We start from the raw sequence: 17,721 nt of genomic DNA, 5'->3' as shown, positions 1-17,721 counted from the left end.
TCCTCCTTGCACAGATCCTATTTTTACTGGAAGGCTTTCCAGTGATCGGCATACCTGAAGTCCACTCTCCCACTCCAGTTCTCCTTAGCTGTGTATTTAACTCTACTGTCTTCTATTCCTAGCCACACGGTCGCATGACACAAAGTACACAAGTGACAAGAATTCTGAGATTACAATCCTAAAGTTCTTGCTCTTGAACGTACTGCCTAATTCCCTGAACTCCCTGTGCAAGGCTCCCTCTCTCCCGCACTCCCTCAGCCTACCAATATGGACTGCGGTCTCTGGCTGTGCTCTCTACTATTTTAAACGGTAAGTAAAGCTAAATTGACACGATCCCCATCCTGATCAATACCTGCCTTTCCATTGGTTAAACTTGTCCCGCGACCTTCTCCAATAATTTCCCTAACACTGGCAGACAGACTGATCTGTAATTAACTGGCCTATCCCTGTTGCCCTTCGTGTGCTACATGAGCTGTCCTCTAGTCATCTGAAACATTAAATATCTGTCTGGTGAGTTAGTTGATTTGCTCGCCAAGCTGGCTTGTTTTTATTTAGATGGCTTGTCGCCATCCTAGGTAACATCATCAGTGAGGCCTCCCATGAAGCGATATTCTACTCCCCTTTGAATTTATATTGTCCGTTATGTTATGGTGGGTTGTCATTTCCAGTTCTGTTCTGTATTCGTTTGTATATGGGGTCTAATTCTATGTTTGATTGCATTATGACTTATATTAGGTCAAGCTCATCATGTTGTTTTGCTGCTTGCTGATGTTTGTGTATTCTGATAGCTGGTTTCCTACCTGTCCGTCTGTTTGTGGCAGCCCTTGGTATTTGGTAGACTGTTGGTTCTGCACGTTGTGCGGGTGGGGTCCTTAATCCTTGAGAGTTTGGTCATAGCGTGACTGTGGGCTTGTGTGGAAAGAAGGAAACAAGCCGTCGGAATACAAGAACATCAGTTAGCAGCAAAACGACACAATAAACTTTCTCTAATATCAGTACACTCGGATAATGAAGACCATCAGTTTATTAATGTAACCATAGTAGCCCTAGCCAAAAATAGACATGTACAGAAATTCCTAGAGGCATCGTTCTCAACCCATAACACAATGAGCAAACATCTAAAATTGGATCCTGTATACAAACCCGTACAGAACAGAACCAGAAATAAGACAGCTCACCATAACGGACGGGACAGTGTGAATTCCAAGTGGAGTAGAACAACATCACTTCAGGGGCCTCACTGAGATGATGTTACCCAGAAACATCTGTATGATAACCAGCCAGCTCGATGAGCAAGTCAGCAACATCACCGACGACCCAAGCTACAAATCTTTGCAAAAGCCTTAAATCTCTGCCAGGGCCCAGCAACGTCCTGTTTGGCTCCATAGCAACTTCAGATACATTCTATCTGGTCCTAGGAATTTATGCACTTTTATGCCAACTCAGTCATCTGACACCACCTTTATATGTGACATGACTTGTTCTAGAATCTCACCATCCCAACTGAAATCTGAGTAGTGTCTTTCTCCTTCGTGACTACAGATGAGAAATAGTCATTTAAAACATGTCCTCTGGCTCCATGCAGATTCATTCCTTTTGTCTTGAACAGGCCTCACTCCTTCCCTGGTAATCTTTTCAATATACTCATAAAATGCCTTGGAATTTTGCTTCATTTTATCTGCCAAATGTGTTTCATGGTCCTTCTTTGACTTCCTAATTTCTTCTTTAAAACAATCCCCACCACACTCTACTTTTGACAGGCATCCCTGTTTTTAAGTATGCTGTACTTAACATATGCTTCCTTTTTTATTTATCAAACTCGATTATGCCTTGACATCCAGGGTTCCCTGGACTTGTCCTTTCTTCTCAGAGGATCGTACTGGCCCTGAATTCTTGCCATAGTGCTTTTAAAAGACTCCCTCGTTCCAAATTTATAATTCCCTGCAAGTGGCTGATACACGTCTGTTTTCTGGATCCTGTCTAATTTTGAAGGTGGCTGTCCCCCCAGTTTTACACAATCAAATTTTGTGGTGTCCTGAAGCTTTTCTGTAATGACTTTGTCACTTGTAGTTATGGTCACTATCCCCAAACTGACACGTCAACCACTTGACAACTTCATTCCCTTGCATTAGGTCTGGCAGTGATCTATCTCCAGCAGGGTTATATACCTGCTGGCTCAAAACAGCTCTTTTGGATGCACTTCAAAAATTCCACCCTATCTAATACTTTCACACTAAGGCTATCACAGTTTTGTTAGCAATATCAAAATCCCCTACAACTATAACCTTTGTTTCAGTTGCACCTTTGTGATTTGCCTACATAGTTGCTCCTTTATCTTCCCTCTGGCAATTGGGAAACCCATCGTATAATCCCAGCAAGGTGATCACCCCTCTTTTTATTTCTCAGCTCTGCCCAGATATGCTCGTAAGTAGAGCCTTCTAGGGTATCCTCCCTCATTAATGCCGTGGTGATTTAATTTATCAATAACGCAACTTCCCCACTTCACCTGCACACCCTGCCACAGTTCATCCCCATGTTGATGATAAACGCTCTTAAGCACTTCATTTGCCTTACCAGTCAGCTCCTTGCGTCAAAACAGATGTAATTTAACATTGCAGACCTCTTGCATGCCTTATCCTGCCCATCTCTTGTCTACTGACTGAACTGTCCTATTAATCCTCTTTGCCTGACTGGAGCTTGCTCCTGACTTTTCTCTTTCCCCTGCCAACTTAGTTTAAGACATCCCCAACACACAGTGCAAAACTCCCAGCAAAGATATTGGACTCATTCCAGTTGAGATGGAACCCATCAAGCTTGTACAGGTCCCACCTACCCCAGAAGTTGTCCCAGACATCCACAGATCTAAAGCCCTCCCTCTGGGGCTGCCACTTCAGTTATGGATATTCATCATCTGACCTATCTTTGCATTTTCATGCTCCGCTCATGATACTGGAAGTAATCCTTTACTCGGAGAGTAGTAAGGGAATGGAACGCTTTGCCTGAAATGGTGGTAGATTTGCCAACTTTAGGTACATTTAAGTCGTCATTGGATAAGCACATGGACGTACATGGAATAGTGTAGGTTAGATGGGCTTCAGATCGGTATTACAGGTCGGCACAAGATCGAGGGCTGAAGGGCCTGTACCGTGCTGTAATGTTCTATCTTCTATCTATCTAATCCAGAAATTACACACGCAGCAGACTTAACAAGGTTTTGTTGTATTACAGCTTTCTCAAATTCCTGTTACATTTTTCCTTTTTTTAATTTGCCTTTGTTCTATGTTTTGTCTTTGGAAGTTTAGTACAACTTAGTAGAATTTGATTTTTTTTATTTCTTCAGCTGAAATCTTTACAACATCTTTTTCAAGCAAAAAAAACTCTTGTTCCTATTGGCAAACTTGTTTTCAAAGTCATTACCACATGTGTCCTAAAAGGCTTCAGCTGTTTAGCCTTAACAATGAAATTTCGGAGCTTTTGTTCAAAATATCTTATTTGTAGACATTTGTTTTGGTCTTATGGTTTTGCACCCTTAAGCATGCCTTCATCTTGCAGCATCTATGTTTAACAGCTTAATCAATATTACAGCCCTAATGCCTCTTCTCTTCCCGCTTTCTCTGTCTTCTGAAAAATATTGTGCTGCTCATCCGGACCATCTTTCTGCCAAGTCATGGTCATAGCTATCGTTTTATGCTCCGACATACCTAGCTGTGCTGCAGTTCATCTGCTTTATTCCTTGAATTCTTTGCATTTAAAAATGTATTATGTTTGGCATTGATGGTTAAGTATGCTTAGCAGTAGTTTTCTCTGCCGTCTTTTTTTTTCTATCTCTTCCCCTCTCATGTTTTAAGTTTGAATTTCAAGTCAGCTTCTCTCCCTTCTAAACTACCTGTTAAGGTCCCATCTCCCTGCCATTCTGATTTAAACCAACTCAACGGTAATATTCTGAAATTTCCCTTTAAATGTCTGCCACAATACCTCGCTGATACATCATTTAAGTTAATTTGTTAATTCACTTTAACCAGTTTTGTTTTCATGCTGTCAATAGAACTTAACTTTTTTTTAAAAAAAAATGTTGGCAAACCCTCCTCTCCCTCAAACTGAACGGAAAATTCAATCGTTTTATGGTGATTGCTATCAAGGGGAGCCTTCATTAAAGATCGTTGATCCTATCTCATTGCATGATACCACGTCTGGGTTAGCCTTCTCTCAGTTTCTTCACTCAGCGTGTTCTAGAACCAATCTTGAAGGCCTATGAACTTGTTACCTAGATTACCTTTTCCCATCTGACTTTTCCGGTCTGTTCATAAACTGAAATGCCTCATGATTATTGCTGTACCTTTCTGGCAAGCTCTCATTATTGTTTTTCTTTATGCCCCACCATGCTGTGTGGTTGTTAAGAGGTCTGTGCGTCACTTGGACAAGTGACTTCTTGACTTTATTGTTTCTCATTTCTACCCACATTTTGATTTCCTGAACTTATGCCATCCCTCTGTATTGTGCTGATCATTAACTAACACAGCCGCCACTCCATATTTTCCTAAGTGTCATTCCTAGCTTGTCATTCCTAAGTGCCTCGAACACTTCAAAATCAGCTCCCAATCCCTGTCGTCATGCAGATATTTGTCTGTGGCTACCAGATGGTACCCAGTTCATCCATTTTGCTTCAAATGCTATATGTGCATTCTGATACAAAGCGTCTTAAATTCTATTCTTACCAAAAAAAGGCAATACTAGAGCTTTCCAATGAAAAAAGATTAATCACTGACCTTACAATAAAAGTGATCAAAGAACAAAGAAAATTACAGCACAGGAACAGGCCCTTTGGCCCTCCAAGCCTGCGCCGATTAAGATCCTCTGTCTAAGCCCATCATTTATTTTCTAATGGTCTGTATCCCTTTGCTCCCTGCCCTTCCATCTACCTGTCCAGATACATCTCAAAAGACACGAACGTGTCTGCGTCTACCACCTCCGCTGGCAATGCGTTCCAGGCACCCACGGCCCTCTGTGTAAAGAAGTTCCTGCACATATCTCCCTGAAACTTTCCTCCTCTCGCTTTGAACTCATGACCCCTAGTAATTGAGTCCACCACTCTTGGGGGGGCGGGGGGGCGGGGGGTGGGGGGGGGGGGGAAGCTTCTTGCTATCCACCTTGTCTATATCCCTCATGATTGAGGTCTACAAAATAAGGTTCCCCCTCAATCTCTGTCTTTCTAATGAAAATAATCCAAATAATCCTAATCTACTCAACCTTTCTTCATAGTTAGCACCCTCCATACCAGGCGACATCCTGGTGAACCTCCTCTGCACTCTCTCCAATGCATCCACATCCTTTTGGTAATGTGGCGACCAGAACTGTACACGGTACTCTAAATGTGGCCGAACCAAAGTCTCATACAACTGTAACATGACCTGCCAACTCCTGTACTCAATACCCTGTCCGATGAAGGAATGCATGCCATATGCCTCCTTGACCACTCTATTGACCTGCGTTGCCACCTTCAGGGAACAATAGACCTGAACACAAGAGATCTCTCTGTACATCAATTTTCCCCAGGACTTTTCCATTTACTATATAGTTCGCTCTTAAGACCATAAGACATAGGAGTGGAAGTAAGGCCATTCGGCCCATCAAGTCCACTCCGCCATTTAAATCATGGCTGATGGGCATTTCAACACCACTTCCCTGCACACTCCCCGTAGCCCTTGATTCCTTTTGAGATCAAGAATTTGTCGATCTCTGCCTTGAAGGCATCCAACGTCCCGGCCTCCACTGCACTCTGCGGCAATGAATTCCACAGGCCCACCACTCTGGCTGAAGAAATGTCGTCTCATTTCAGTTTTAAATTTACCCCCTCTAATTTTAAGGCGGTGCCCATGGGTCCTAGTCTCCCCGCCTAACGGAAACAACTTCCTAGCATCCACCCCTTCTAAACCGTACATTATCTTATAAGTTTCTATTAGAATTCCCCTCAACCTTCTAAACTCTGAGTGCAATCCCAGGATCCTTAGCCGTTCATCATAACGTTAAACCTACCATTCCAGGGATCATCTGTGTGAATCTCCGCTGGACGTGCTCCAGGGCTAGTATGTCCTTCCTGGGGTGTGGGGCCCAAACTTGACTTAGATCTTCCAAAATGCATCACCTCGCATTTGTGTGGATTCAATTCCATCTGCCATTTATCTGCCCAACTCTTCAATCTATCTGTATTCTGCTGTAATCTCTGGCAGTCCCCTTCACTATCTGCTATTCCACCAATCTTAGTGTCAACTGTAATCTTGCTAATCAGACCACCTACACCTTCCTCCAAATCATTTACGTATATCACAAACAAATATTTGTATTGTGATCATATTGTAGAATTTTACCTACTATTTGAAGGAGAAAGGTATATGTCATAGGATTCTTAGTGTGGAACAAGCTATTCGGCCCAACAAGTCGACACCGTTCCTCTGAAGAGCACCCTAGCCTAGACCCATTCCCCTACTCCTGCATTTCCCTTGTCTAGCCCACCTAACCTAAACATCCCTGGGCACTATGAGCAATTTAGCATAGCCAATCCACATACCCTCCATGTTTTTGGACTGTGGAAGGAAACCAGAGCACACGGAGAAGGTGCAATCTCCACAGTCGCCTGAGGCTGGAATCTAATCTGGGTCCTTGGTGCTGTGAGGCAGCAATGCTAGCCACTGAGCTGCCCCGAAGACTATATCTTGAATTCATCTAAGGGTGATTATGAACACAGAGCTAGTGAAAGTGAACTGACACTTTAGGTTAAGGAATTGATTAACAGATGCAGTGGCAAACATTTAAGGGGATGTTCCAGAGAAGGCAGAATAGGTACTTTTCAACAAATAAAAATTCTAAAAATTGACCTGCCGCCTGGTCGATTAGAGTCAAAGACCACGTCAGTCTTAGCGAAGAGACTCCTCTTTGCAGAATTGTAAATGACAGGTCAGAAGATTGGACAGAACGTGGAAAAAACCAAAGAATTACTATAAGAAAGAAAAGATCAAGAGAAAGCATGGCATAAATATAAAAACAGTTGGGAAAGCTTTCTTCAGATATTTGAAGTAACAAAACAAGTAACATTCCTGTAGAAAGTAATCTAGGGCATTAGCAATGAGAATAGAGAGATGACCAATGAATTGAACAGAGATTTTGCATTGGCTTACATAAAAAGGGTACAAGAAGCATCCCGGCAATAACCATAAATCAGCATAATAACCATAAATTGAAAGAGGGTGTACCTCAAGTACAATTACCCGTGAAGTAGCACTTAGTAAATGAATTTCATCCTAGTTTTTCTTTAAAAAGTAGCTAGTGAGATAGTTGGTGCATTGGTTTTGATTCAAGCAAGGTTCTGTTTAGATTGGCAAATACTCCTTTTTTCAGAAAGGAGGGAGGCAGAAAGCAGTAACTACACACCAGTTAGCTTAACATCTGTTGTAGGGAAAATATTAGAAGCTCTGACTTAAAGATGTAACAGGGCACTTGGATAAGTTCATGACAATCAGGCAGAGCCAACATTGTTATATCAAAAGGAAATCATGTTCAACTAATTTATTGAAGCTCTTTGAAGAAATAGTAAAAATAAATGAGTTTTTTTTTAAGTTGGCAGGATGTTACAAGTGCCTCAGGGGTCAGAGGTGCACCCTCGACTCTTCAGAATTTATACAACTGATTTGGATGGAGCAATTGTAGGTGTTGCTGCTAAATTTACTGATGACCCAAAGATGGGTAGAAAAATGAGTCATGAACAGGACACACAACTGCAAAAGGATATAGATAGATTTGGTGAGTTGACTAAAGATGTGGCAAGTGGAATACAATGCGAGGAAGTGTGAATTTGTCCATTTTGACAGAATAAGAGGCACATTGTCTAAATGGTGAGAAGTTTGAGTGCTGAACTGCAAAGAGATTTGGGTGTCCTAGTGTGTGAATCACAGAAGGCACAGCAAGTAATCAGGAAACCAATAGAATATTCTATTTTATTGTATGTGGAGTTGAATGCAGGAACAATGAAGTTGTACTTCAGATGTACAGAGCATTGGTGAGACCGGATCTAGAGTACTTTGTACAGGCAGTCCCCAGGTGGCGAACATGTGTCCTGAATCCATTCACAAGTAGAATTTGTATGTGGGTCGATATGCAATGTAAAGCACCCATTCATAAGTATGGGAAATTTATGTTGGACATTTATAATTACATCCCTGTATTATGTTTTCATTGGTAGAACATAGCCATTACTAGGTGGCCAGCACTTATTGTGTGTCCTTAGTTGACCTTGAGAAGGTGGTGGTGGTGAACAGCTGCAGGCCACGTGGTGTAGGATGATCCATGATGCTCTTAGTGAGGGAATTCTAGGATTTTGATCCTGTGACAGTGAAGGAGCAGCGATATGTTTCCAAGTCATGGTGATGAGTGGCATGGAGAGCAATTTGCAGGTTGTGATGTTCCCAAGTATCAGCGGCCTTTGTCCTTCTAGGTGGAATGATCATAGGTTTGGCAAGTGGTGTCGAACGAGCTTTGGTGAATTTCTGCAGAGCATCTTAAGGGGAGGCAATGGCTTATTGGTATTATCACTGGACTGTTAATCCAGAGACCCAGGTAACGTCCTGGAGATCTGGGTTCACATGCCGCCATGGCAGATGGTGGGATTTGGATTCACTAAAACATATCTGGAATTAATGATCTAATGACCCTGAATCCATTGTCGATTGTCGTAAAAACCCATTTGGTTTGCTGATGTCCTTTAGGGAAGGAAACTGCCATCCTTACCTAGTCTGTCCTACATGTGACTCCAGATCCACAGCAATTTGGTTCACTCTGAGAACATAGAACATTTCAGCACAGTACAGGCCCTTCGGCCCTTGATGTTGTGCCAGCCTGTCAAACCGATCTGAAGCCTATCTAACCTACACTATTCCATGTACGTCCATATGCTTGTCCAATGACGACTGAAATGTACTTAAAGTTGGCGAATCTACTACCGTTGCGGGCAAAGCGTTCCATTCCCTTACTACTCTCTGAGTAAAGAACCTGCTGCTGACATCTGTCCTATATATATTCACCCCTCAATTTAAAGCTATGCCCCCTTGTGCTCGCCGTCTCCATCCTAGGAAAATGGCTATCCCTAACCACCCTATCTAACCCTCTGATTATTTTATATGTTTCAATTAGTCACCTCTCAACCTTCTTCTCTCTAATGAAAACAGCCTCAAGTCCCTCAGCCTTTCCTCGCAAGACCTTCCCTCCATACTAGGCAACATCCTAGTAAATCTCCTCTGCACCCTTTCCAAAGCTTCCACATCCGTCTTATGTGGTGACCAGAACTGTACGCAATACTCCAAGTGCGGCCGCACCAGAGTTTTGTACAGCTGCAGCATAACCTCTTGGTTCCAGAACTCGATCCCTCTATTGATAAAAGCTAAAACACTGTATGCCTTAACAGCCCTGTCAACCTGGTTGGCAACTTTCAAGTATCTGTGTACATCGACACCGAGATCTCTCTGCTCACCTACACTACCAAGAATCTTACCATTAGCCCAGTACTTTGCATTCCGGTTACTCCTACCAAAGTGCATCACCTCACACTTGTCCGCATTAAACTCCATTTGCCACCTCTCAGCCCAGCTCTGCAGCTTATCTATGTCTCTCTGCAACTTACAGCATCCTTCATCACTATCCACAACTCCACCGACCTTAGTGTCGTCTGCAAATTTACTAACTCATCCTTCTACGCCCTCATCCAGGTCATTTATAAAAATGACAAACCGCAGTGGACCCAACACCGACCCTTGCGGTACGCCACTAGTAACTGGTCTCCAGGATGAACATTTCCCATCAACTACCACCCTCTGTCTTCTTTCAGCAAGCCAATTTCCGATCCAAACTGCTATATCTCCCACAATCCCATTCCTCCGCATTTTGTACAACAGCCTACTGTGGGGAACCTTATCGAATTCCTTGCTGAAATCCATATACACCACATCAACCGGTTTACTCTCATGTATTTGTTTGGTCACCTGGGCAGTTAAGGATGGGCACTAAATGCTGCCTAACCACTGACACCCTCATCCTGTGAATGAATAAAGGATCTTGTAGACAGTGCACACTATTGTTAATGACTGTGATGTGGGGAGTGGATGCTCGTGGATATGGTGCCAATCATGTGGGTTGTTTTATCATGGATGGTGTCGTCTGTGTTGAAGCATTTGTCCAGGCAAGTGGGAGGGTTTCTGTCACTGAACTTGTTCCTTGTAGATGGTGGATAGACTTTGGGGAGTTTGGATGTGAAATACTCTCTGCATTTGTCTGAGCCTGTACTTGCTCGTGAAGTCATTGTAACTAAATGGTTAGTCCAGTTGAGTTTCTGGTCAATGGCACGCCCCCAGGATGTTGATAGTGGGGATTTGGTGATGGTAACACCATTGAATGTCATGGTTCAGACTTTGGACCCAGGAGAGGTTACTTACAGCTAAGGAAATGTCCTGTTGCTACCCAAGTACAGTCTGTCCTTGACTGAAGAAGCGGTATTCCATATTGAACAATACTTGGAGGAAACAGAGGCTGGCAAGGTTGCACAATTTAGTCTGGGAGAGGGATTTCAATGCCTGTCACTGAGTGGCTTAACAGCAGCACGACTGATTCAGCTGGTTGGGTCCTGAAGGACATAAGCAAAGGGGAGGTGACATTAGTTATCTGGGTGTATGATTGCTACAGACAGCAGTGTAAATGCCCTTCTGTGCATTGTCCCATTGCACTCATTATTCCACCCCAACTTTGAAAGGCTTCCTGTATGATGATGTCATAGTCAACTAACTCATCTTCCTTGACCCCATCCACCACAAACCCCTCTGTTGAAAGTTGCAAAGGCTAAGACTCCTGCTCTTGCAGTCTTTCACTCCTGCCCCTGCACACTGACCAAATCAGATTATCCAAATTGAGATGTGATTGCTTCCTCCCTCTGCATCAGTGTTTGTAGTTCAGCTCCAGTTCATAATGAACTGAACCAAAGCTGCTGAGATGTCAAATATTTGCTGCCGATGCCTTTGTCTTTGCTCTAAACCAAATGGAGATGACCCTCTTGTTCTAAATTATGACCGGTATAGGTCCAGCCTGTTCAATGTTTCCTCATAAGATAACAACCCTCTCACCCCCATCCTCATCCCCATGTTAGTCGACTGCCCTGAACTATTTTGAATACACTTGCATCCTTTTGTTGAATAGGGAGACCAAAACTGTGGATAGTACTCCAGATGGGTGCTTGCGAATGTTTTCCAACTGTTGCAAAACATCCTTTTCTATCCTTTATTCCCCTTGCAGAAAAATTACAGTTCTTAATCACTTACTGCACCTGTGCGATAACTTTGATCATGTCTCAGGCCATCCCTCACCCTTTATGCTTCAGTCCTACCGTCATTCCAGTCGTGGTCCCCTTATTTAAGGAAAGATGTTTAATTAGATGCAGCTCAGAGAAGGTTCACTGCAGTGATCCTTCATATGGAGGGATTGTCTTATGAGGAAACGCTAAACAAGTTTGGATTCGACCCACTAGCGTTTGGAAGTATGAGGTGATCTCGTTGAAACGTATACCACCTACCAGACTTTTATCCTTGCTTGCATCACAACTTGCATTCCTTCCTATCTTTTGTCAGCAAATTCACCACTTACACCTTTGGTCTCGTCATCCAAATCATTTGTATAAAATGAAAAGTTGAGAACCTAAAACTGATTCCTGTGGCGTACTATTTGTTATATCCTGCTAGCCTGAATGTAACACATTTATATGCACCATCTTTAATTCAGATTAGCCAACTCTGCCCGTGTTAGTATTTGTCTCCTACGCATGAGCTTTTATTTTCTGGAGTTACTATTTATGTGGCACCTTAATTGCATTTTGGGAATCCTGAATGTCTGCCTTTGTCTGTCTAATTAACAGTGCTCCTTTCCATTTTTTTTTTTTCTAGCTTCATATCCTTCCTAAATGTGATAATGGGAACTGCAGATGCTGGAGAATCCAAGATAATAAGGTGTGAGGCTGGATGAACACAGGCCCAGCAGCATCTCAGGAGCACAAAAGCTGACGTTTCGGGCCTAGACCCTTCATCAGAGAGGGGGATGGGGTGAGGGTTCTGGAATAAATAGGGAGAGAGGGGGAGGCAGACCGAAGATGGAGAGAAAAGAAGATAGGTGGAGAGGAGAGTATAGGTGGGGAGGTAGGGAGGGGATAGGTCAGTCCAGGGAAGATGGACAGGTCAAGGAGGTGGGATGAGGTTAGTAGGTAGGAGATGATGGTGCGGCTTGGGGTGGGAGGAAGGGATGGGTGAGAGGAAGAACAGGTTAGGGAGGCAGAGACAGGTTGGACTGGTTTTGGGATGCAGTGGGTGGGGGGGAAGAGCTGGGCTGGTTGTGTGGTGCAGTGGAGGAGGGGACGAACTGGACTGGTTTTGGGATGCGGTGGGGGAATGGGAGATTTTGAAGCTGGTGAAGTCCACATTGATACCATTGGGCTGCAGGGTTACCAAGCGGAATATGAGTTGCAGTTCCTGCAACCTTCGAGTTGCATCATTGTGGCACTGCAGGAGGCCCGTGATGGACATGTCATCTAAAGAGTGGGAGGGGGAGTGGAAATGGTTTGCGACTGGGAGGTGCAGTTGTTTATTGCGAACCCAGCGGAGGTGTTCTGCAAAGCGATCCCCAAGCCTCCGCTTGGTTTCCCCAATGTAGAGGAAGCCACACCAGGTACAATGGATACAGTATACCACATTGGCAGATGTGCAGGTGAACCTCTGTTTAATATGGAAAGTCATTTTGGGGCCTGGGGAAGGGGTGAGGGAGGAGGTGTGGGGGCAAATGTAGCATTTCCTGCGGTTGCAGGGGAAGGTGCCGGGTGTGGTGGGGTTGGAGGGCAGTGTGGAGCGAACAAGGGAGTCACGGAGAGAGTGGTCTCTCCGGAAAGCAGATAAGGGTGGGGATGGAAAAATGTCTTGGGTGGTGGGGTCGGATTGTAGATGGCGGAAGTGTCGGAGGATGATGTGTTGTATCCGGAGGTTGGTGGGGTGGTGTGTGAGAACAAGGGGGATCCTCTTTGGGCGGTTGTGGTGGGGGCGGGGTGTGAGGGATGTGTTGTGGGATATGCGGTCAAGGGCATTCTCGACCACTGTGAGGGGGGAATGTTGCTGTCCTTGAAGAACTTGGACATCTGGGATGTGCGGGAGTGGAACCTGCGCATCTGCCAATGTGGTATACTGTATCCATTGTACCCGGTGTGGCCTCCTCTACATTGGGGAAACCAAGCGGAGGCTTGGGGACCCCTTTGCAGAACACCTCCGCTGGGTTCGCAATAAACAACTGCACCTCCCAGTCGCAAACCATTTCCACTCCCCCTCCCACTCTTTCGATGACATGTCCATCGTGGGCCTCCTGCAGTGCCACAATGATGCCACTCGAAGGTTGCAGGAACTGCAACTCATATTCCGCTTGGTAACCCTGCAGCCTAATGGTATCAATGTGGACTTCACCAGTTTCAAAATCTCCCCTTTCCCCACCGCATCCGAAAACCAGTCCAGTTTGTCCCCTCCCCCCACTGCACCACACAACCAGCCCAGCTTTCCCCTCCACCCACTGCATCCCAAAACCAGTCCAACCTGTCTCTGCCTCCCTAACCTGTTCTTCCTCTCACCCATCCCTTCTTCCCACCCCAAGCTGCACCTCCATCTCCTACCTACTAACCTCATCCCACCTCCTTGACCTGTCCGTCTTCCCTGGACTGACCTATCCCCTCCCTACCTCCCCAACTATACTCTCCTCTCCACCTGTCTTCTTTTCTCTCCATCTTCGGTCCGCCTCCCCCTCTCTCCCTATTTATTCCAGAACCCTCACCCCATCCCCCTCTCTGATGAAGGGTCTAGGCCCAGAACGTCAGCTTTTGTGCTCCTGAGGTGCTGCTGGGCCTGCTGTGTTCATCCAGCCTCACATTTTATTATCCTTCCTAAATGTAATGTGTCCTTTGTCCTCATGTAGCTTTGTCTCTAATGTCTGCAAGATTAGGCGCATTTGTTTCTGCTTGCACTGTCAATTTGTGTATTGTTACAAATGCTATATGCATTCAAATGAAGAGCCTTTACTACTGTCTTATTACCTCTCTGATTTTTAACCTTCTATTTGGTGCACTTTTTTAAAAAGATTTCATGCTTTGTTCATTCTTACCATGCTCTAATCATCATTTTACTCCCTCTTTCTCACTAATTGAATAGAAATACTCCTATTAATACGTAAAGAAGCATTGTTTGGAATAATCTTGAAATGTATGCATTATTGACATTGGCATTAAAAGTCACAATGATTCAGGAGTATTTCTCTGAGCAGACTTTGCTGTATCAACTCCATTTCAGAGATTTTTCTGAATAGCTATCTTCACTTCCCATTTTTATCAATGGGAATTCATCTTCATAAGGTAATGCTTTAAAAGCTTTATTGATCAGTCTGCAAACATGAAATTTCATCTTTGGCATGTTTAATTCCATGGAGCAGCGAGCAAACACTGTACTTGTCCTTATTTTGGTATCGCTTAATATAACTTTTTGTGCAAGATCTGCATGCAGTCATCATTTGTGAAGCAGTAATGCAAGTATAAAAGAGATGGATAAATATTGAAACAAATGGTAAATTTGCTACAATCGTGGGGAATTATAGAGTTACGCTGTCATTGGAGAAAGATGGTTAGCCATCTGTTTAACCTGAGGGTCACGTCTCAGGCGAGACTGAGGAGGCAGACCTTCATAGTAACCTCAGCCATTGCACAAATTGAACCTGTGGTTCTTGCCCTGTATTGCAAACCAACTATTTGGCCAACAATCACACGATACATCTTAAACAAAAACACAACTTTTTGTAGAAACTCAATATAAGTACCTATGGTGAGAAAGCAAAGGTGATGTTTTGAGTCCAGTGACCCTTGAGAACATCACAGCTTTGTGATGCATGTTCTCTATTTTTCTCTCCCTTCATTTTCTCTGTTACTATTGAAAATGGTCCTCATCAGGGTACAGATCCACATGTGCTGATGTTTTCCACTATCTCAGCAGATGGCTGAGCCTTGAGTGTTAATAAATTTTGTACTGGGGATATTGCAGCCAAATCCTGTTCAGTTTTCTTGTAGTGTTCTTATGCGAGTCATTAAAGACGTTAGATTTCTGTCCTTTTCTGCAAAATAGGGGAATATTGTTTGTAGAATAATTTTGGGCAATACAATGGCTCATTGGTTAACACTGCTGCGCCTCAGTGCCAGGGACCCAGGTTCACTTCCAGGCTGGGATGACTGCCTGTGTAGGGTTTGCTTGTTCTCCCCATGTCTGCATAGAATTGGTGGCAAGAGTTGGAATGCAAATTACTATCTCAATGGAGTCAAGTCAGGTAAAGGGGAAGCACAACGAGGTCCAGGTGTTCTTGTACATTAGTCAATGAAGGCAAGCAAGCAGGCACAGCAGGCAGTGAGCAAAGAGATCCTTCTGCAGCTGTGCAGGGCCCTGGTGTATTGTGTGCAGTTTTGGTCTCCAAATTTGAGGAAGGACATTCTTGCTATTGAGGGAGTGCAGTGTAGGTTCACGAGGTCAATTCCCAGAATGGCGGGACTATCATATGTTGAAAGATTCGAGCGACTGGGCTTGTATACACTCGAGTTTAGAAGGATGAGAGGGGATCTGATTGAGGCGTTAAGATTATTAAGGATTGGACTCTCTGGAGGCAGGAAACATGTTTTCGCTGATGGATGAGTCCAGAACCAGAGGACACAGTTTAAAAATAAGGGGTAGGCCATTTAGAACAGAGTTGAGGAGAAATTTCTTCACCCAGAGAGTGGTGGACATATGGAATGCTGTGCCCCAGAAGGCAGTGGAGGCCAAGTCTCTGGATACTTTCAAGAAAGAGATAGATGGAGCTCTTAAAGATAGTGGAATCAAGGATTATGGGAATAAGGCAGGAACAGGATACTGATTGTGGATAATCAGCCATGATAATGATTGGTGGTGCTGGCTGGAAGGGCCAAATGGCCTACTCCAGCACCCTATTGTCTATTGTTTGCGTAGGTTTGCAATGGATGTTCCAGTTTCCCCTCATAGTCTGGAGGTGAGCAGGTTGGGCCACGTTAAGTTGTCCACAGTGTTCAGGGATGTGTATTCTAGGTGGATTAGCCATTGTAAGTGCAGGGTTACAGGGATGGCGTAGGAGTTTGGGTGGGATGCTGTTTGTAGGGTCTGTGCAGAATTGAGCTGAATTGCCACTTCATATACTGTCAGGCTTCTGTGACTCTAATTTTGGGAAATTTTACTACCTCAACATTTATTTCAGACACCTCCAGAAGCATTCTGCGGTTTCCTGACACTTGTAAAAATCTAGGTTATTAGCTCATGTTGCACCGCAAAAGCTGAGATTTAAACAATGTTTTATGTAAATACAAATGTTCTGATGGATTAGGAAGAAGATCAGCAATTGATTTTGGTGTGCATTCAACTCATCACTGGAATAGGCAGGATTGTGGCAGTGTTCATGGACAGTAGCAGTGGTAATACTACTGGAGTAACAATCCAGAGGCCTGGACTGGTGCCCTGGTGATGAGTTGAAATCCCTGCATAACAGATTAAGCAATTTAAATTCAGCCACCAAATCTGGAATAAATGCTGTTCTTTATTAATAATAATTATGAAGCTACCAGATTGAAGCAAATGGATTTTTATGACAGTCATCTCCATTCGGGGAGAGAATCTATTATATTTAACCATTCTGGTCTTCATGTGACTCCAGGCTGTCAGCAATTTGGTTGAAATTTAACTGACCAAGTAAGCCACTTAATTGTAGGTATATTTCCCATAGTGTTTAGAGAACTCTGCTTAAGCTTTCAATTTCTTTTTTGATGCGAGAAAGGATTAACTCTTGTAGTAATTGTGCCCCATGTTGACTGTGTAGTGATTGGTATGTTTTTATTTCTGTAGAGGATAAGGCTGCCCAGTCTCTGTTGAATAAGCTAATCCGCAGTAATCTGGTTCAATCGACACATCAAGTTGAAGTACTCCAGAGAGATCCAAATTCCCCTCTGTACTCTGTGAAGTCCTTTGAAGAGCTGCATTTGTAAGCATTTTTTCTGTCTTATATTACTGTTTAGGTTTCTGTTCTGCCAGTGCAGTCTATTTCAGATATAAATAATCAATATGTAGCTTCAATTCACCAAAAACTCCCTATATACTGTTATAAAGACGTTTAGTATTGCTTGGAGGATGCAAGGTTTGAAGGATTGTGAATAAATAATTTTATTTCAAGTTTTTGTAGACATGCCTAGAGTGGTATCTGTGCTGTACTGTTCTGTGTTCATTTTAGAGATAATGGGAACTGCAGATGCTGGAGAATCCAAGATAATAAAGTGTGGGGCTGGATGAACACAGCAGGCCCAGCAGCATTTCAGGAGCACAAAAGCTGACGTTTCGGGCCTAGACCCTTCATCAGAGAGGGGGATGGGGTGAGGATTAAATAGGGGGAGAGGGGGAGGCGGACCGAAGATGGAGAGAAAAGAAGATAGGTGGAGAGCAGAGTATAGGTGGGGAGGTAGGGAGGGGATAGGTCAGTCCAGGGAAGACGGACAGGTCAAGGAGGTGGGATGAGGTTAGTAGGTAGGAGATGATGGTGCGGCTTGTGGTGGGAGGAAGGGATGGGTGAGAGGAAGAACCG

General features: G+C 43.9%; 1 protein-coding gene across 1 annotated transcript in view; it reads left to right on the top strand.

Moving 5' to 3' along the window:
* The window catches only part of ddx19a (DEAD-box helicase 19a), a 97,610-nt gene that overhangs the window by 9,229 nt on the left and 70,660 nt on the right, over positions 1 to 17,721 (top strand). The window contains exon 4 of the mRNA XM_048561518.2: positions 16,992 to 17,127. Coding sequence (XP_048417475.1) covers positions 16,992 to 17,127 — 136 coding nt within the window. The remainder of the gene's footprint in view (positions 1 to 16,991; positions 17,128 to 17,721) is intronic.

The sequence above is a fragment of the Stegostoma tigrinum genome, chromosome 28 (genome assembly GCF_030684315.1).
Source record: "Stegostoma tigrinum isolate sSteTig4 chromosome 28, sSteTig4.hap1, whole genome shotgun sequence".
NCBI classification, from domain to species: Eukaryota; Metazoa; Chordata; class Chondrichthyes; order Orectolobiformes; family Stegostomatidae; genus Stegostoma; species Stegostoma tigrinum.
The sequence above is the reverse complement of the archived record's forward strand: the minus strand, read 5'-3'. Positions and strand labels throughout refer to the sequence as shown.